This window comes from Euwallacea similis, chromosome 11 (genome assembly GCF_039881205.1).
Source record: "Euwallacea similis isolate ESF13 chromosome 11, ESF131.1, whole genome shotgun sequence".
Taxonomy (NCBI): Eukaryota; Metazoa; Arthropoda; class Insecta; order Coleoptera; family Curculionidae; genus Euwallacea; species Euwallacea similis.
The window spans coordinates 1,366,648-1,388,079 of NC_089619.1; the positions used below are offsets into that span (position 1 = coordinate 1,366,648).

The following is a 21,432-nucleotide window of genomic DNA, read 5'->3' on the forward strand; positions in this document are numbered from 1 at the left end:
AGAATCAATTAACGTGTTTCGGGAAATTTCTTCAAACACGACAGCATAAGAAATATCGGTTTCTTTCCATTGGGACACCATGTACATTTCTGAATTGAAAATTTTCAGACTAAAAAAATATGAGATTCTATAGTTATTTTATTTTTTAACGAAATTTAATAAAACTAATATGAAAAATTTCTTGATGTTATGGTGAATAAAAAAATTATGGTTTTTGAGCTAAAAGGTCAAAATTGGAGGGTGATGGGGGAGGGGTGGGAAATTAAAGAAAATGTGAATGGCGTAGCCCGGTTTGTTAAATATGCCGAAATCCGGAGACTACGCTGCAAATTACGCGTATTTAAAGTCCTTAAGGGTGGATTGAAAAGAGGATATTTTCAATATTGAATAAAACCGGGTACATGCGCAATGGCATAAAGTGATAATGATAAAATATTTAATTTTTTAGTTTCGTACCAAAAGTAGATTACAATTTTTACAATAGCTTACTTATAGCTATCTACTTCACGAGAAATCCCCCATATTCAACAAATATAAAAATATTCCGCAATATTTAAGAATAAACAGTAATTTGACTGACCGTTATTAACGCGACAAGAGACCTTCTGAACTCAAACAAAACAACTAAAATATATTTAATAAAAAACTAAAATTCAAAAAAAAGGCTAATAAAAGAGTTTAATTTTCATTTTTAATTCAGACGTTTTAGTAGATCTTGGCTTATATGATTCTATAATGTAGCAGGTAGGTTAAAGTTCATCTGTCAACGATTTATGAAGCTTTTGACGTAGGTACTTAACAATAAGCTCCAATTTTATTTAATTAATTAAATTGACACCCTCAGCAATTGCTTGCTTAATTCACCGAAGTTGTTGTAGTGCCTCCAACAATGAGTTCAAACAAGCCAAAATCGAACCCTTGGTGCTCTTCCACTTCTCCATCAAAATTAAAAAAGCCCTTAGACCTCGGTAAACCTGAGCCAAATCCATATGCTGCTGGGCCGTTAAAATTCAAAGAAGCCCAGGCTAAATTGCAGAATGCGGTTCAAAAACATTTAAAAGACTGTGATTCTTCTTCTGAGGAAGAAGATGTAAAATCATCTGATCTTTTAGGTGAGTTTTCAAAGAATTGATTAACAGACTTAAGGACAAACTTTTTTGTTTTATTGCAGACAACATCCTCGAGCAGTACCGAAGTACTGGAGGAACAAGCGATCAATCTCTACGAACTCAAATTTTTATTCAAGAATCATTCCTTTCAGGTGCCAACACTTGCCTGATTTGTATTTCTCGGATTAAAAGAGAAGATAAGGTGTGTAATTCATTTGTATTTTTACTTCTCTTTCTGGGTTTTAATGACCTGAACTTGACTTCCTTTTGTAAAAAGATATGGAGTTGCTTCAGCTGTTTTGGAGCATTCCACTTGAATTGCATCCAACGGTGGTCTAAGGATACAGTAATGCAGCAAAAACAGAGAATTGAAGACCAAACTGAGCTTAAAAAGAGAGTGTGTTGGTGTTGTCCTAAGTGTAGAGCCGATTATTCTCCTGACCAATATCCCACTAAATATGTTTGCTTTTGTGGAAAACTTGAGGATCCCAAATTCCAACCTTTTCTAGTGGCTCATTCTTGTGGGGAGATTTGCAGGAAGGAATTGCTGTCAGTTTGTGGCCATAAATGTCTTTTGTTATGTCATCCAGGTAAACACTATTTCAATTTTCTCACTTAAACTTTTTCATGTTTGATAGATTTGATTTTCTTTAGCAAAATTAACATTTTTACTCACTTTTTATATGTACTTTAATGAACCTACTGGATAAATTAAGCTCAGGTTGGTTTTTTTCCTTTTAGGTCCTTGTCCACCTTGCCCAGTTACTGTCACTGTGCCTTGTTTCTGTGGTTCTCAACCACCCTCTACAAAAAGATGTTGCAATAGAGGTTGGTCTTGTGGTAATCGCTGTGGCCGGGCATTGAGCTGTGGAAAGCATGATTGCAGTGATGAGTGTCACTCTGGTGATTGTAACCCCTGTTCTAAAAAGAGCATTCAAAAGTGTATGTGTGGAAGTCAACAGAAGTTGAGGGATTGTTCTTCACCAATTTGGCAGTGTGAAAAGGTGAGTGCAGTTCTTGCATATTTATAAAGGATATTATCTTGTAACTGTCTCTCTTGTGATACTGGAAGATTAATCCCATTTATAAATGATGCATTAAGAATGTATAAAAAATAAAACCACAAAAAAGACCGTCCATAAATTTTCCTCCTTTTTTAAACGTTCATTTTAACAATATATTATTTTACTTACAGTATATTGTTATATAGGTCTGTGGCAAACTTTTGGACTGTGGCAAAGATACGTGTCAAGAAATCTGTCACGCGGGTGTATGCGACTCTTGCCCATTGAGCAAACCACGTACTTGTCCTTGCGGAAAGACCAATTATTTGTTGCCTTGCACTGACGAGACACCTACATGTGGATCTACTTGTGACAAACTTTTAGAATGTAAACTGCATACTTGCAATTACCGATGTCATAAAGACAAATGTGGATTGGTAGGTAAAACTTCAGGATCCTTTCACGCTCGTAAGAAAGACTTTACATTAAGATTCAATTTTCATTAAATGTCACATTGGTGTACCTATCTAAATTTAGAAAGCGAAAAGCGAACCGACGAGTTGGCAATGTATACAATACATGAATGCGCCAATGGCCTTATAAAACGTGTAGCTTATAACATTTTTTTACATCTATAATAATTTCATAATTTTTCAGTGTTTAGAAATTGTCACAAAATCTTGCCGTTGTGGCCAACATTCCAAAGAAATACAGTGTTGCAAGCAGTATTTGTGTGACACCAAATGTAAGAAAATGAAAGACTGTAACAAACATCCTTGTAACAGAAAAGTAAGTATTTGTTTCGCGTTGAATTACACTATACGTGTAAAATTTTTAATGGTGGTTTAGTGTTGCGATGGAAATTGTCCTCCCTGCGAGAAACCTTGCGGGAACTCCCTTCAGTGTAGCAACCATAAATGTCCTTCAGTGTGTCATCGTGGGCCTTGTTATCCTTGTCAGCTATTTAAAGAAATATCTTGTCGTTGCGGAGCTACAAAGATGTCCGTTCCTTGTGGCAGGAAACAGAGAGTTAAACCGCCCAAATGTTTAAAGTTGTGTATGTAAGTATCTACCAATTGTTTCCTATCTCTTTCTCTCTCTCTCTCTATATATATACAGGGTGGCGCACTTCACCTCCCATCTCCTATAGCTCGGTTATCATTGACAGTAAGATTTCGATATTTTGTATACTTTACCTGTGTCTTAGGACGTACTCCAGGAAAATATTTTTAATTATACAGGGTGTCCCAAAAAAGTGTGACGATACCGAACTTTTTTTTTTTTAATGGAACACCCTATTTTTTTTCACAATTTAAATGCTTTCTATGATTGTCTACATATTCCTAAAATTTTGTTGAGATCGGTTATATACTGGCGGTTAATACTGGCGAAAAAAATTAAAAACTGAAAAAAAATTACATTTGCGCCTCTAGCTTGAAAAAATAATAAAAAATAGAGATAATGTCTATGTGAAGAAACTACCCAAGATGCTTATTAAGCAAGGTTTAATAGTTTTATTAAAAAAGTTTCGATGATCGATATTGTACAGGGTCTCCAAAATTTAGCGTCACATTTTTCAAACTTCAAAGTGTTTTATTTTTCTTATTTTAAATTGGGACCCCCGTATATTTTAATTTAGTTCGATGCAGAATTCAAAAACAAACATTTTTCAAATTACATGTCTGTCGCAATTCTTAACACTTCGAGAGTTGTTCGCGGAAAACCATTCCAATAGTAATTAAATTGATTAAAAAACTACGGTTGCTATGACAAACGAATTATTTATAGGACTTATTTTATAATTACAATTATCTTACAACCATTACACATCTAAAGTATGTGTTCGAAATGTCCTCCGTTCTGTTGAAGACACAAATTAAGACGACTATGGAAGGTCTTGTAACTTTCTGCAATTCATAAAAAAATCGAGGGTGGCTTTGAACAAATTCGAAAAAAAATTTCGAACACATACTTTAGATGTGTAATGGTTGTAAGATAATTGTAATTATAAAATAAGTCCTATAAATAATTCGTTTGTCATAGCAACCGTAGTTTTTTAATCAATTTAATTACTATTGGAATGGTTTTCCGCGAACAACTCTCGAGGTGTTAAGAATTGAGACAGACATGTAATTCGAAAAATGTTTGATTTTGAATTCTGCATCGAACTAAATTAAAATATACGGGGGTCCCAATTTAAAATAAGCAAAATAAAACACTTTGAAGTTTGAAAAATGTGACGCTAAATTTTGGAGACCCTGTACAATATCGATCATCGAAACTTTTTTAATAAAACTATTAAACCATGCTTAATAAGCATCTTGAGTAGTTTCTTCACATAGACATTATCTCTATTTTTTATTATTTTTTCAAGCTAGAGGCGCAAATGTAATTTTTTTCAGTTTTTAATTTTTTTCGCCAGTATTATTTAACCGATCTCAACAAAATTTTAGGAATATGTAGACGATCATAGAAAGCATTTAAATTGTGAAAAAAAAAAGGGTGTTCCATTAAAAAAAAAAAAGTTCAGTATCGTCACACTTTTTTGGGACACCCTGTATAATTAGAAATATTTTCCTGGAGTACGTCCTAAGACACAGGTAAAGTATACAAAATATCGAAATCCTACTGTCAATGATAACCGAGCTACAGGAGACGGGAGGTGAAGTGCGCCACCCTGTATATATATACAGTATGTCCACAGATAGAGGGCCCAAGAGGATAAATGGACAAAAAATGTCGTCTTTCGACAAAAAGTCATTCTTGATAAAAATCTCTGCTTCTCGAAAAAATACGATTTACAAAGATAATTTTGAACTTTTTTAGACAGGGTGCCCAAAAACTACGAATACATGAAATGCTATCAAGAGTAAACTAGCTTTATTTCTCATTTTGGAACAAAATTGTAAATAAAAAACAGATTTCAAATCTTATCCAAAGTTTACGTACAAAATTCCACTGTTCCAAAATAGTTTACAAATAATTCAAAATAAAAGTTAGTAGATATTACTTATTCAAACACACCTCCCACGTATTCGACGCATTTCTCAAATTTAATATTGTGACATTTGTTGTGCTTGTTGTGAATACGTGAAATGAGGTGATAAAGATAAAATTAGAAATTGCTTGAATTTTAAAAGAAAACTAAAACTTGGAATACTCAGTTAAAATTTTTTTATGTAAACTTTGGGTAGAATTTGAAATCTGTTTTTTATTTACCATTTTGCTTCAAAATGAGAAATAACGGTAGTTTACTCTCGATAATATTTCATGTATTCGTAGTTTTTGGGCACCCTGTATAAAAAAGTTCAAAGTTATTTTCATAAATCACATTTTTTCAAGAAGCATAGACTTTTATCAAGAATGAGTTTTTGTCGAAAAACGACATTTTGTGTCCATTTGTCCTCTTGGGCCCTCTATCTGTGGACATACTGTATATATATATATATATACAGATTGCGGCGACGATTAGTATCTATATCTATATACAGGGTGTCCCACTAAGATGTTCGCGGAGGATAACTCAATAACTATTAAGCTTAGAGAAAAAGTGTAAAGACAAAACAGACTTTATTTTTTCAACACTATAAACTAAAAATATTTTCGTTTATACAGGGTTCAGCATAAAGCTTGTGCAATATGAAACTTCTTTATTTCAAATGGAACACTATGTATATTTTTGCACTTTTAGATTCCAGGCATTAAACTGATCAAATAACTATTAGATTTCCCTACACCTAAACCTAACCGTTATTGAGATATTTTGATTTAAAAGAAAAAAATTGCCAAAACACCATTCCATTAAAATGTAAAATTCTTAGCTGTTATCAAAGTTGGCTTTATGAAACTTTGTCGACATGTTAACCAGACATAATAGATTAGGTTGGCAGGAAAAGTTTTTATAAATATTATACAAGGTGCCCAAAAAAAATGTCGCATTTGAAAGCAGAAAAGTCGATTATTTTAAATGAGGTACCCCGTATATTTTTACATGTCTGGATCCTAAATTTAATTCTGAATCGATTTCTATTAGGGATCCCTATGCCTAAAATTAACGGTTTTGCCATAATTTGCGGTTTTTTTTTATTTATTGGCTAATAATATTCCGAAATATCTTAGTTGCCTTGGAAAAATATGGCTCGTTCCCCGCGCTAACAAAAATTAAAGTAAAAAAAACAACAAAATTAATATATTAAGTATATTTTAACAAATGTTCTATATGTCCGCCATTTTGTTGTGAGCAAATACGAATTCTTTTTAAAAATGAATCATGTACCTTTCTTAAAGTTTGCCCATCAATCATCTGGATTATAGTTCTAATTCTATTTTTCATATCTTCTTTTGTTGTAGAAACAGTTTTATACACTTCTTCTTTTACATATCCCCATTAAAAGAAATCCAATTTAGTTAGGTCAGGCGATCTAGCTGGCCAATTAATAGGTCCTCCCCTTCCTATCCATTTATTTTCAAAAATGGTATTTAAATATTCTCTTACTGAATGACTAAAGTGTGGCGGAGCCCCACCTAATTGCAGCCACACGAGTCTAATTGTTTCTAATGGTAGTTCTTCTAAATACTCCTCAAAACCATTTTGCAAAAATTGTAAAAATATATCTCCATTAATAGAATTTTCGAAGAAATAGGGACCTATTGTTTTAGTTCCAAGAATCCCCGTCCATACGTTCAATGTCCACCGATGTTGATGATTCAAGGGTAAAAAAAATGTGGATTTTCATTATTATAATAATGAAAATTATGTTTATTTACAAATCCATTGCTGTGAAGAGTTGCTTCGTCGGTAAACAAAACCGTATTAAAAAAGTTCGGATTACGCTGATTCTCTTCTATGGCCCAATTACAAAAATTTTATTGATTAACAAAATCATTATTATTAAGCTCTTGAAATAACTGACTGTATGGATGAAACTTAAATTTTTTTGCTATCCTATTTATGGTAAACTTGGAAATACCAGTTTCTAACTCCAGGCGCCGGCAAGAATTATGAGGGTTCTCAATTAAACTTTGAAGAACTAAAAGTTCGTTTTCTTTATTTGAAACGTTTTTCTTCCTCTGGTTATTCTTCATGTAATTAACATTTCCCGTTCTCTCAAATCGTTCTTTGAGCTTCTTAAAAGTTGAAACATGAGGTAGTGATCGTTCGATGTTTGGAAATTTTTGCCGATATATCTTACTTGCTAATAAACAATTTCCGTCGCTAGTTCCAAGCGCATAGACCATTTGTATTAATTCATTTTTAGAAAAATTCATTTTTTTAAATCAATAAATAATTACTAATCAACTTATTAAGCTAAAAAAATCAACTAATTAACCAAAAGTTAAAGAAATGACAAATCAATATTTGTTTGCTTAAACTGAGATAGTCGTTTGTTAAATAATATAAAATGTCATTTATAGAAGCAGCCATATTTTTCCAAGGCAACTAAGATATTTCGGAATATTATTAGCCAATAATTTAAAAAAAACGCAAATTATGGCAAAATCGTTAATTTTAGGCATAGGGATCCAGACATGTAAAAATATACGGGGTATCTCATTTAAAATAATCGACTTTTCTGCTTTCAAATGCGACATTTTTTTTGGGCACCTTGTATAATATTTATAAAAACTTTTCCTGCCAACCTAATCTATTATGTCTGGTTAACATGTCGACAAAGTTTCATAAAGTCAACTTTGATAACAGCTAAGAATTTTACATTTTAATGGAATGGTGTTTTGGCAATTTTTTTTCTTTTAAATCAAAATATCTCAATAACGGTTAGGTTTAGGTGTAGGGAAATCTAATAGTTATTTGATCAGTTTAATGCCTGGAATTTAAAAGTGCAAAAATATAAATAGTGTTCCATTTGAAATAAAGAAGTTTCATATTGCACAAGCTTTATGCTGAACCCTGTGTAAACGAAAATGTTTTTAGTTTGTAGTGTTGAAAAAATAAAGTCTGTTTTGTCTTTACACTTTTTCTCTAAGCTTAATAGTTATTGAGTTATCCTCCGCGAACATCTTAGTGGGACACCCTGTATATTGTGATGTTTAATGTCTATGAACGCGCATCCACGTTGCGCATCTTTTACGATCTGTGGTGCAGCGGCGACGGGAACTGAATTTAATAAACCCAAAACTTTCGAAGGGGGTATGTTAAGATTCGCCAAATAATGCAATAAATTTTGAGTTGTGCTATTAAAAACTTGCGTGTAGACAACATCGTTTATTTTTATATCGAAAATAAACAAAAATACTAATTTCCCAACTAAAATTACTAATACCCCAAAGATTCGATTAGAAAACGTCTGGTTCCAACAAGATGATTGTCCTGCCCACAATAATCGAAAGGTACAGGAATTTCTTTAGAGCGGTCGTACCGAATGCACGTTTATAAACATTAAACGTCACAATATATATAGATATAGACACTAATCATCGCCGCAATCTGTATATATATATACCTCCTATCTAGAGATGCTTGCTTAGTTTGAACTTCTATTTGCATGCGATAAAGTCTACTTTGCCGCACGCATTTTCGTTTGGAAATGGTTAAAATCAAGTACTACTGATTCACATTACTAGGAAAGCATCATTGATAGTTATATTCCCATATTGATTACTTGAAAGTGACAGTGGCATCTGTTCATTAGCTAGCAGTTTGTCACTTTTATATTACATATTGTATTTATGTATTTATTTATTTATCTTTTAGGATACCTCCAGATTGCCACCACGAGAAACGCGACGAGCATCGTTGCCACTTCGGAGACTGTCCGGCGTGCAAGCAAATTTGCAATAAGACTCGGCCAATTTGCGGTCATCCCTGTCCGGTGAAATGTCATTCCGCTGTTCTCGTTAAAGTTGAGACCCAAAAAGCCACTATGCCGTGGGAACAGAGCGCACCTCAGTTGGAAAAGCGTGACCAACCCTGTCCAGCTTGTCTAGTTCCTGTTCCGGTCACTTGCGTTGGTAAGAAGAATTAGTCATTCAGGGTGGCCCACTATTGTCGCAGGATTCGATAGCGGCTTCTGGGCTATTGTAGATATTTATTTGACCCCAGAATTGTTTCATGTTGGAACATTTGGGCTACGTTTTACATTTTTGATGTTTGTGGAAAATGTGAAAATCCTACTATGGAGTAGTATACTACACCCTGTAGTATAGTATTCTACCCTGTTACTGAAAGTGCCGTATGTGCAACAATGTTTTATTAGCCAATGTTACTATATTTTTCTTCTTCAGGTGGACATGAAACAGCAGATTGGCCATGTCACCTTCCAAAACCATCATCTTGTGGAAGACCCTGTGGCCGACTCCTGTCGTGCACCAACCATTCCTGTTCTTTGCTTTGTCATACTGTTGAAGATGCGCCTAACTCTTTAAAGGTATATAAAAAATGTATTTTTTGAAATAAAGTAATGTGCCAAAACCTTGGCCCACCTTGTGTGAACGGAAATTGTTCTGACGGTGCTTCAAACATCAATATGGAGTAAATTTCTAAATTTAATTCATAACTCTAAAATATGGTTCATGACCAATAGATGTATGGCACTATTAATCTGTAGTAGACTTACTAAACAATATTTATGTTGAAACCCCATAGTGAAACGTAATTATATAAAACGCCCTTAAGCACTAAACATAAATAGTTATTTTTATTATAGGCAGGGGAAAATTGTGAAAAATGTGAAAATCCGTGTACTAAATCCCGCCCTGAGGATTGCACCCATGAGTGCCCAAAACCTTGTCATCCTGGCAGCTGTCCTCCTTGCAAACAAATGTTACGAATCAAATGCCATTGTGCTCTCACTCAACCGTACGTGCCCTGTGGCGACTGGTTAGACGAGGCAAAACGAGAGGAACTGCAAAGCTGTGGAAATCAGTGTCCCAAAAACGTAAGTAGATTTATTTCACCAACCAAAACTTATTTCCTAATTTTCCGCAATCGTAGTATATTTGTGGCCACCGATGCAAATCTAATTGTCATTCTGGAGACTGCCCCAATCCCGAGCTATGTAAGAAGAAGATGAAAGTAACGTGTAAATGCCGGCGTTTAAAAAAAGAATTCCAATGTGAGACAATAAGAAAGGGTTTGGCAATAGTGAAGTGTGATGAGGTATGCTTGCAAAAGCAAGCAGAGGATAAGAAAAAACGAGATGTCGAGGACGAGATACGAAAGAAAGAGGAAGATCTAAAAAATCAGAAGGAATTGGAAATGTACCAGAAAAAGTTTGCGGGTAAAAAGAAGAACAGGGAAAAGAAAATCTATGCCGATGAAGATAATGGTGGTTTTATTGGAAGGTACTGGGTGGCTTTGATTTCACTGTTTATAATAGTTACGTCCGTTATAGTTTATCAGGCTTTAAGGTGATTGTGGGTATTGGGGCATTTAATAGGTATACAATGTAGTTACAATTTGGTTGTGACGAAATATAAAAATTCAGTGAACTGTAAATCGAGTTTTATTTATTAAAGCAAAAGGTTGCATGATGGATAGGCGTCAAGTTTGCTAAATTTCAATCACTGTGTCAAGTTTCTAATCACTAAATGCAAGACACTAATTGCTTCAACACCTACGTTGATCTGTCAGGAAAAAATCTAAATTACAATACGTTTATCGTTCGGGCATTAATTTTTGGCAAAATGATCGGATAGGTGTTCTTTTATTTTTTAATGAGCGTTTTTTAAAGAATAAATGAAATATACAAGGTGCATCAAAACTTAGTCATATATCACCTACATAATAATCGTTACTCCCACAACTAAACACATTCGCCTGTGCCTTGTATTATAAAAAACATAAAAATGTCACGTCCAGACGACAAAAAAATACGAATTTTGTAACACAAAAATGCTGAAAAATCTTAAATTTTTGTTAATATATGACTGATTATTTTAAGAACAAACAAGTTGATAAGCTCTAAAACACACTTTAATATGCTGTAATATTCCTACTGTGAGATAAAATAAAAGTCAACAAATAGGCAAGAGGTCATCAAATAACCGATATAAAAATATTGTCATAATAAAACATGAAAACCCACGTACAAGCAGATCTCAAAAATTGAATATTTGCCATCACCATGAGTGGAAACGAATTACTGCAGCCGGGAACTGAATTGTCCGAATTAAAGTTTGATGGAGTAAGTTGCCTTTTAAATTTATAGCAAATAATAATAGAGAATATTGATTTTAAGTTTCTAGATTGGTTCATTAGTATAACCGACCCAAGAATACATTGGAAATATGAGCCGACTTACTTTATCGCGCAAATTGCGTTTATGTTTGGTGGTTTGGCCACTTTTATTCACGGTCAGTAAAAGGAAACAAATATTTACCTTACTCTTGTTTTGAGGTGATTTCTAATTTTTCCACAGCCATTGTGAGAGGTGGAAGACTTCCATGGCTATGGCTTGGAATAATCCTCCATGGAGTATTCTTGGAAATTATGTGCTATATCGTTCCGGACATAGACAATTTCTGGCATGCTCAAACACCAATAGTATTTTTTGGCAGAAGACTTCCCTTGCACATCATTTTATTATGTAAGTAAAAAAGAATTCACTAACAAAATAAATGGAGAAAGAAATGAAAACAACATCTATTATCATTCCAGATGTATGTTTCATATATAACTCCTCTGTAGCAGTGGCAAAAATGCACTTGCCCAAATGGTCAGAACCATTTGCCGTGGGTTTAGGATCGGTCCTTGTCGATATTCCCTACGATATAGTGAGCATCAAATTTGCCCACTGGTTCTGGCATGATACGGACCCAAATATATACGACAGACACTACTGGGTACCGTGGAATTCCTATTATTTCCACTCTACTTTTGCAGCCAGTTTCACTTTTTGGTTCCATCTCCTTAAGAGACAATTTTGTGACAGTGAAGGACAATGGATCAACAGTAATAGGTATGACTTAAGTTTCACTTCGAATATAAATTTGGTGCTAATTACTAATATAAATACATTTTCAGTTTCTTTCGCGAACTCATAACTACCATAATAGCTGCAGCTCTAGGGCCGATTGGAGGGGTTCTACTTTTCATCCCCATTTACCATCCTCTGCATGATATCTATAAAATCCACTCTGAAGTTACTTATTTCATACTTTTCACAATTTTCTTAGTCCTGATTTGGAGCGGTGATCGAACGCCAAAATCGAGCAATTTCCTGACATCGATCCAAGTCAAGACACACTGGACCACATTTTTACTAATATCACACCTTGTTCTACATTATGCATCATTTTTAGCAATGACAATTTTCTTTAACCCTGAAGACGAAATTGTTACGGGGATTAAAGAGCAATTAGGTCCTTGTAATGAGTATGCGCCGGTGCAAACTGTTTCTGGACTGGTAAGTGTAAAATTATACTATAGTTGGAGAGCTAGGGGCAGGTTAATATGGTCAATTTTGCATTAATCACTTGGGAACCCATTAGGTGCTAAACTATCAAGTTTCGTATTGACCTATTAAATCTGTACCCCAGCTAAACTCTATTGATTTACGGCCGGTAAATCAAACATTATAGAATCTGACACTATAATTATATATGCATATAAGTACCCCCCTCAGTAGACTCTTATTATTATTAGGGGTTTATCGCTTATGAGAGAGAAATATTATATTTTCTATGCAGATTGAAGAAAACACTTTTAATTTTCAGATTCTTCAGAAAAGGAAATATTTATGTGCTACAGACTATGATGAAAAGTATTTTGACTTCCACTGTTTGCCAAATAAAAAAACGCCGAAATCTGGGTCCGTATGGTACACTGCATGTGGAATGCCGTTTGAAAACAGGGCAGAATATATCGCGATTATTTCGCTGATATGTTTCTTGGCATTTAGCGTATATTACAACGCCCATTTCAGGTCCTATGGGGATAAAGTCTTTATGTTTAAAGAAAAAACAATTACTGGCAAAGGCAAGAAAAATACTAAGCAGAAAAAGCTAGAATAAACTGAAATAAAAATGATCTTATTTAAAAAAAGCAAATAAGTTTCATTTACTGAGACCCACAAGCAAAAAAAAAGGTTTAAGAAATGTTTTTTATTTATTTTCTATGATTTTAAATTTAATACAAAAAAGAATCAGACCTATCTTAAAAAACCTAAAACTTCTTACTGAATACGTCCCATGCTTCGGGGGTTGTTTTATGCAAAACGAAAATAAGAAAATGTCTTAGTCTATTTTACATACATCTATTTTAATTTATCTTCAAAGGATTTATTTTAAATTGTCACATAAGGTTATTTAACTACTTAAAATAAATCCTTGGATCCACCAAACAAAAGAAATTAAAATTTAGGGCGATTCTCCTCCCGTTTGCTGCTGGTAGACTTCGATAGTGTCGCCTTCTTCCATGTCAAGGGTGGTCGGAGTATCGGTCTCATTTATCGGATTCCCGTCAAAGCGGAACCGCACCACTTGTGTACTAATGCCCTGAAGGAATAACAAAATTATGAAAGATATACAAGGGTTAAATGGGAGATGATAAATTAAAAAAAATAATGATTGTCCATTCAGTAAATCACCTCAAAAATATTTATCCAAAACTTATATTAAATTATTTATAATACTATTAAAAAATAACATTACACTAATTTATCCAGATATTCTTTAAAGCTGGATGTATACAGTGTATAACACATAACATAATGTATAAGAACTGCATAGCTCGCCCAATTTGTTTGTCACACTCCAATAGCAATATACACGATATATGTAAAATAAGACAGATGGAAATAACCTAAGTTGATATTTTACAAACCACTTATTTTAACTTTTCTCGTAATATATATGACAGATCATCCAGTATTTTTTGTTTCTCATCGTTAATTTTTAAAATATGATACATTAAGAGTGTCCATATCTATGGTATATAATGTTAAATAATGTAACATTTTAAATGATAAATATCCAAAACTTTAAAACACTTTTTTAAGTACAGGAACACACAAAAAAACCTCACATTTATGCTATAATACATCACAGGTGATAAGTTTTAATAAATACTACTATAAAAGTAAAAACTGATGATAAATAATGAACTGTAAATGTAGAGCCTTGATTAAACTATTTGCTATATATCACCAACATCAGAATGACAATTGGAAACAGATTAATTTGTTAAGGACATACTCTTGATATTTAAATACCTACTTGAAGTGTTTTTTAATAATCACCCTTCACTTAATATAATATTTGCTACTCCCTCTACGTCGATTCTTTCCCAAATAAACAGTAACAACATTAAACTAAAAATGTTAGGTTATGGTACGGGAGCATCATATTGCTGTAAAGGCAGCGGCCCCTACAGCAAAACAGAGTTTGAAATTGGAAAATATATTGCTTTTAATAATAACCAGAACATTGAAGAATCGATTAAAGATCGGCTTTTTAAATTAATACGATCCAAACGGCTGGGATAAGGGATAAAGTCATGCTTTCTAATGCAAAGTATACAAAAATGCTTACTGCTCGTTCACAATATGCAGTCATGAGCTTCCTAAGTGGCGTATGCCTTTTGATTTTGAATTGGACAACGGCATTATCTTGGCCCAGCACTTTCAAGTTGATGTGTTCGGCTTCGTTTCCCTAAAACACGAACAAAACGCTTTTGCTCCATAAAACTTCCACTTCCGGGATTTATCATTCTATCAAAGGTAGAAAAACCTGTATATTTACCTTCTTTTCATCACCCATTTTAGAAAAATTTGTTTAAGAATGAAGATAGAACAATAAGGATATAATAAACGATATTCGGCGTTCTTTAAAAGTTACTTCTTTCACACAAATTCGAAGACGAATTTCGGCTGCACAGAATAATGGCGGGCGGAGAAAGAAGCGGTATACATGGATGTCGGAAGTGAGTATGCTAGTCAGTCAAATCAGTAAGCGTTAAATCGATGCGCTACTCAGCTGAAAACTTCACTTCCGCTTCGTTCGCTCTACTCTACTTGGCCCTCCTGAACTGGGTGTTTGGTGCTCAAGGCGCACCGAATCCGATTAGACGGAGCACTTTGAATAGATGCGGAAAACATATTTTTGTTTCCTTAACATTTTTTTAATTCTTTAATGTTAAATGTATAATAGTTTTGGGAAACGAGTCTAGGGAAAATCGTAACAAACACACTCGTTTTATTAATTCAATAAAAAAAATTACTATTATTTTTTTACTATTATTAAAAAAAATGAATTACATATATACAGGGTATTTCAAATTCGACCCTCACCATTGGGATCTCGGAAACTAGAGGAGATACGAAGAAGTTTAAATGGGGGAAAAGTTGCGTAATCTAGCGCTTGATCGAATAGCATTTTCAAAATTTTAATTTTCCGAGTACTTCCGAAGATATCCGAGAAAAACTAAAAATTGGAGAATCTATTTTTTGTTATTTGATAAGGAAGATTAAATCCGTAAGCACATTTTCATTGCCACTTTTTCTCAGCTACACGATGACATATTCAGATTTGCCATCCGACGTTTCATCTTTCGGCTACCATTATCAACTTTATTTTTTCTTATGGGCGCCATATTGGATTTTTCGACAGAAAAATAGTGCGTTTCATTCTGATTATATTCATTGATATAGAACTTCTTATAATTTGCTTTTTTAAAAATCGAAATATTTAAATAAAAAGAAATATTACATAGTTGGCCTTGACTCCATCGAAAGATTTTCTTTTGTTCGCGTTATATAACAGAACTCCTCTAACGAGATTAGAGCGTACGCAGATTTCCAATGAAAATGAGCTTCAGAAATGAAGAGACACGAGATATATTAAGACTTTATTACAAATTTGATAGGAACAGTACGAAAACAGCTCAAATGTATTTTGAGTTATATCCGGAAAGACAACAGCCGCATAAAACATTATTTAAAACTTTGGATCAACATTTGACTGAGTTTTGTACCTTTGAAAATCTTTTTCCATTCTGCTTCCATACTTCATTTTAGGTTTTTGGTCAGTTTGGTGAGTTTGGTGCTTTCGAGTTATATCGAAGTTATACAAAAAAAAAGTGTCTGGTATTTTTGATAATTCTTATTTGAGTTTCTATATATCAAAGACTATTCTACACTGGTTCTTCTTGCTCAGGCTTCCAGACAAAAGATGAAACAACCCACTGTCAAACGTCAAAATTGCCTTTTATGAGAATTTACCGCCTTTCTTATAAATTGTAAGGTTAGATTAAGTTTTAATGTCATGAAAACGAGAGGTTTTTTGGTCTTTATATAAGAATAATGGAAACTTTAATAGTATCCTTAAACATAATGATAAATAAAGCAGATGATACCATAATAAAGTTCTTCTGTGTGAACAAAATATTTCTGGTACTTGTGAATTGCGAGTACTCGGTCCATCTTTTGCCAAAGCCAATTTTGTTTGATGGATTGATTAGACCCGTACAGGCTATGTTTTAAAACATGCAATAATAACATATAATAACCGAAATATAGTAGCAAAATAGGTATCTTCTGTGGTATAAGGTATGAACAAACTAATTCTTATTTAATAGAGTGTTGTGACTTTGATGTTATATTGTTGGTTGCCTTCTATGATAACAGAGATGTTAAAACTTTGTCACAAAACATGTTTTATATAGTCTGAGACTGCTTTCATATACCTATTTACTGCTACAAATTTCCTTTTTGTCTTTATATGATTATGCCAATACTCTAAAAAAACTGAAGAGTGAAGAAGCTACTTCCAATTTTGAATTTTGAGATAATTGATTATTAAAATTAAAAAAAATGCTATCAAAAAAGAATAAGAAATTTAATTTTTCTAGTAGTGCTAAAGAAAATTAAAAACAAAACTAAAAGTATATCCCAGACCTCTGTCCATAAAAGTAGAACCTGACATGCTACAAAAAAAATGTGATTCATCTTTGAAAGGTAGATAAGCAATTTTTATCTCTTGAAATTCTTTGATTTGTAATTTATTGTGAATATTGCAATATTATATACAATACTTTTCTGGGTTTTAATGTATCACTACCTCCAAAATAATACATATCTACTTCATTGATCAAGAGTGTTGCATTTGCTGCAGAAAATCAGGTAAATTAAAAAATAAGTTATTTCTTTAAATTTTTCCAGAAGGATTCACTTTCTTAAAGCTATTTAAATTTATTTATTTAATGATTTAGAATATTGATAATCAATTATTTGGTCAACAAACTTTAGAGTAAGTTGTGGAACTTAGATGTCCAGTCACTTCTAGCATAAAGACTTTTATTGAGAAATAATAAAAGTTGAAGAGCAAAATGGTTGGGTAATTCATTTTTGTTGGTGTTTACATGAATATAATTTTATTTTGTTTACTGTATTTGACCTTTACTATATTGACTTTGTTTTTATGTGTTTCTATATTTATTGAAAATTTAATGGTATTTGTGAATGGAACTTGTTATAACAAACAATTGTGTATTTATATATGCAATTCAAGAAATTTCTGGTTATGTAGATTGCAATAATTCTTGAAGGCCTGGTATTATAATTAAAATTGTATTTCAAAGTAGTCTTTTTAAAGCAAGAAACGTATAAAACCGCAATTACAAGCGAAAATGAACACACAAAATACGTTATATAGAAAATTCCTTATGAATATGAGAAATCTTATATTCGGGAAATCTCTAGATCTTTAAAAGAGATAATTAAGGAATATCAAAAGCCAAATACCACGTCAAACCTGACTTAAATTTTTACTGCAAAACAAACCAATTTCAGCTTTAAGCCAGATTTCCAATTACGTCCTGACCTGCCAAAACTTACGTGTAAACGTGTCCCGGTCTTCCCCTATGTCAATTACACGTTCACTCACTAAATATCAGCTACACTAGCGATGTATCTCAGTAGCATTGAAAATGAAAGGACACCCGATTATTAGTTTATTTCGTATTAAGAACCCTGTTCGCCACCATGGTAACATTCGACTGAACCATCTAAGAAGTGATATTGGTTCAAAACATCAAACAAAACAGCCCGCCTTTTGCAAAGGTACAGCTCGTAAATCGTACGATAAATACGATCGATACACGACACGAAATAATACATGTGTGTATTTGAATTTTAATATTCCTAAATAATGGAGATATGGAAGATTGATTGGATACATCCCCATTTTGAGACACTCTGTATATGTATGTTATGCAGAGTGGAGCAATTGCCTTAAAAAATAGTTCAAATTAGAAAGAAATGTTCTTAAATACATTGGGTTCTAGCAATTTTGACCAAAACAATGATGCAAAAAATGCCATCATAATACCGAAAAAATGTTGAATTTTTTGAAAAAAAAAGCAAAAATATATGGCTTTAGTAAACTACTAATAAACAGTTATAAGCATAGTCTGTTCTTGACGTATTAAACTAAACAAGTTTCGTTGAAAAGCATTGTTTTAAGCCATAATGTTAAAAAATTATCAATTTAGTCCTATACTGACGCATTTCACTGGACATGTGCTTTAGAAGCCGACATCTCCACATGTTCTTTTAATGTATTCTATACGAATAAGGGAAGTTAGCCCTATATTCTGGGAGTCCCTGTATAATAATGCCGTGTAACTAAAAAAAATTGAATAGAACGAGTAATTTAGAAAAGAATTGTAGGAAACATACGTCAATTTTTGATGGCGGTGAATTTTGGAAGTAAAATAGCTATAGTTAGATGTCTGAAGGCAATTTTGGCTTTCAACCATGAAGCGACAAATTCTTAACACTTGGCAAACTGACTTCCGCCTCATTCCGGTTTCTCGAGGTGGAAAACGTATGGCACGGGCCTTGGTCTAGCAAACCGGGTTATCACAAACCACACGACTGAAAATGTCGGTATTTCAGATGATTTGAAGTAATTATCGTCAAACTGTTTACCAAATCATTCTCAAGCTTCGTTTGATCTATCCGGTCAAGATCACTTTTTCAATGATTACTGTTGACTTATTACAAGCTGGTATAATTTGGTGATAAATAAATCATTCCCGGCGACAAAAGCACATAATTTATGACCATTATCCCTATAAATCTATCTAAACATTATACAGAAAATGGTCTGTGCAATAAGTATTTTCCAAATTTTTCCGGTTATAATTTATCGAAACAGTGAAATGTGGCTTCGGATTGGACAAAAAGGGTGGTCCAACATGCCGGCGGTAACCTGAAAGGCATATTTCAGTGACTAATGAATTGTCTCTGAACGAAAATATCAGTGGTAGGCCCCTTGGCCACATGTCAAAGGAAGTGCCGAATCACGAATTAACAGCAATCGAGCCCAAGTTTCACAGAAAAGTGCTCGAGTGATAATAAAAACAAGAAAATTATTACAATCAGCATTTGATTGTTCCATTAAAGACAAAAACATTTTTTTCACATGTTTATGTGGATTTTGAGCAATTTTTTGCAACTTTCGGAAATTTGTAGTTTGATTAAGCACCGTTATGAAAAACGCTCAGTGCGGTTGTGTCAAATAAAAGAGTGGTAACTTTCACTAACACGAGAAAAATTTTTGCCAAACCTTTATGGCACAGGTCCCCAATTTGTTAGAGATAAGTCCATATGCGAATATTATAAAACTATGGGCGGATCGGCTATAAAATGTTACACAAAAATGATATTAACAAAATGACTTGTTGAATCTTTTTATTATTTATAATGATATACAGGGTGAGCCACGCAACCCGCTCATTAGAAAATTTTTCACTTGCCACTATCGTAGTCCAATGAAGTTTAGTTTCAAGCTAGTATCGACCATTTTGAATCCAAGTGCAATGTCTTCAAAATGGCGGCACTTCCGGGTAGACCGGAAGTAGATGCCAACTTTCTTATTTTAAATGGAACCCCCTAATTTTTTTGCTATTTCCAGATTTCTTGTTAAATTTTAAGGTCAGTTTATGTAAGTTGTCTCATGCCTAAAATTCACTATTTTCAAGTTATATCGAAAAATGAGAAAATATTGACCGCTGCAAAATCTCACGGAAATCGATATTGTGCGTTTACTTTTGCGAATTTTGAAATCAATGTTCTGGGACAAAAAGATAAGCTTATAAACTACGTTTTAACTTATTTAATTTTTTTTTTGTCAAATTGACTAACTATTTTAATGCATCGATAACCCTAATGGCAATTTAGTAAATTTCCGAATTTTTGAATTTTTGGGAACCTCCTAATAATAGTGCAATTTCTAATTGGATAAAACATGAATACATGAATACATACTACTTTAAAATTTTCTAAACGCTTTTATATGGCATTAATATTTAATATACTGAATATTTATTTTTTTTTTTGTGAAACAATTGTCAGGGGCGAAATTTGGCCCGCGGGTCATAGTTTGGTGACCATTGTTGTATGGTATCAATAATGATTTTCCAACCCCATTAGATGGCCACGAGCATCTTGTTGAATCCAGTGGGCCAAGTCAATGCTGATCCCGCCTCCCATCCTTCACTGCCTTAATATGTCCTTACCTTCACCCTTCCGAAGAGCGAGTTAAGTGGATGTTTCTCTCACCTCCGAATGCTAGAGTGTGGAAGTCACTATTTTATCTAACAGCGTCCCATATCAAGTACGACTCGTAATTTTAAAATACTTTTCGTAAAAAGCACTGAGCATTTTAGGTGAAACAGGGATTCAGGTAGGAGCTAATGCTTCAACTTCAAAATGTGTCATTAGTAGAAAATATTCAGACGTGTTTCTAGGCCTCAATGAAGTCAAATTATTGAAGTGCTTCTAGATTTTTTTTTAACGCACTGTGTAATAAATTTTTCTGACCAGATTAATTCGTTACGCTGTGTCCCTCCTTTTTTTATTTCAAAATTTTCAAAAACAGTTAAAAAACGCTAAGGCCCAATTGTAAAATCAAAATTCAAAAATCGGTTTAGCTAAACTCCACGATATGTAAACCTCCCTATAAGAAAAGCACTTCAATGATAATCAATGTTGTCAAATGATTGGCATGGTTTCGGAGCTATCAACTAAAATAAAGCGCAACTTTTGTGGAGCAAAATGACAGAGAAATCAAACAGCTAAAACGAAATGCTGAATTGAGCAATATCGTTAAATTTGTACTTATTAGAAAATTTAATTTCGAAAAAAAGTTTTTATGAAGTATTTTTATCACCAAAATACCACGAGTGACAGGATTTGACAATCATTAATGAAATATATTTTTATTCATTTTTGCCGGACAATTTCGAGACGCTCCATATACATACATAATGCAGTGGGTACATAAAATTTGAGTTTGAGTGGGTTCATATCTCAACAATCATCAAAAGCTCACAGTGAGATCTGAATACGATAAATAGC

The 21,432-nt window shown here is 33.2% G+C and overlaps 3 protein-coding genes across 3 annotated transcripts; 2 read left to right on the top strand and 1 right to left on the bottom strand.

Moving 5' to 3' along the window:
• The first annotated feature begins 878 nt into the window (after positions 1-878).
• LOC136411963 (NF-X1-type zinc finger protein NFXL1) lies at positions 879-10,528 on the top strand. Its single transcript, XM_066394784.1, has 11 exons — positions 879-1,112; positions 1,172-1,311; positions 1,387-1,699; positions 1,851-2,113; positions 2,320-2,550; positions 2,771-2,902; positions 2,963-3,174; positions 8,826-9,082; positions 9,356-9,498; positions 9,778-10,008; positions 10,065-10,528. Exons 1-11 carry the CDS (start codon positions 890-892, stop codon positions 10,482-10,484), a joined length of 2,565 nt encoding a protein of 854 aa, XP_066250881.1. The 5' UTR covers positions 879-889; the 3' UTR covers positions 10,485-10,528.
• Positions 10,529-11,121: 593 nt separating this feature from the next.
• Positions 11,122-13,549, top strand: LOC136411979 (uncharacterized). Its single transcript, XM_066394806.1, has 6 exons — positions 11,122-11,256; positions 11,311-11,425; positions 11,491-11,658; positions 11,730-12,030; positions 12,096-12,477; positions 12,788-13,549. Exons 1-6 carry the CDS (start codon positions 11,197-11,199, stop codon positions 13,082-13,084), a joined length of 1,323 nt encoding a protein of 440 aa, XP_066250903.1. The 5' UTR covers positions 11,122-11,196; the 3' UTR covers positions 13,085-13,549.
• Sumo (Small ubiquitin like modifier) lies at positions 13,311-14,972 on the bottom strand. Its single transcript, XM_066394830.1, has 3 exons — positions 14,813-14,972; positions 14,603-14,722; positions 13,311-13,567 (listed from the first exon to the last, which is right to left on the bottom strand). The coding sequence occupies exons 1-3, from the start codon at positions 14,828-14,830 to the stop codon at positions 13,430-13,432; spliced, it is 276 nt and encodes a 91-aa protein (XP_066250927.1). The 5' UTR covers positions 14,831-14,972; the 3' UTR covers positions 13,311-13,429.
• Positions 14,973-21,432: the final 6,460 nt, after the last annotated feature.

Coding starts and splice junctions, on each gene's coding strand:
- LOC136411963 (XM_066394784.1), top strand. CDS start 890: ATGAGTTCAAACAAGCCAAAATCGAACCCTTGGTGCTCTTCCACTTCT. Junction 1,700..1,850: donor TCTTTTGTTATGTCATCCAG/GTAAACACTATT, acceptor TTTTCCTTTTAG/GTCCTTGTCCACCTTGCCCA. Junction 2,114..2,319: donor CAATTTGGCAGTGTGAAAAG/GTGAGTGCAGTT, acceptor ATTGTTATATAG/GTCTGTGGCAAACTTTTGGA.
- LOC136411979 (XM_066394806.1), top strand. CDS start 11,197: ATGAGTGGAAACGAATTACTGCAGCCGGGAACTGAATTGTCCGAATTA. Junction 11,659..11,729: donor CTTGCACATCATTTTATTAT/GTAAGTAAAAAA, acceptor TTATCATTCCAG/ATGTATGTTTCATATATAAC. Junction 12,478..12,787: donor TGCAAACTGTTTCTGGACTG/GTAAGTGTAAAA, acceptor TTTAATTTTCAG/ATTCTTCAGAAAAGGAAATA.
- Sumo (XM_066394830.1), bottom strand. Junction 13,568..14,602: donor CTGCATATTGTGAACGAGCA/GTAAGCATTTTT, acceptor TTATTCCTTCAG/GGCATTAGTACACAAGTGGT.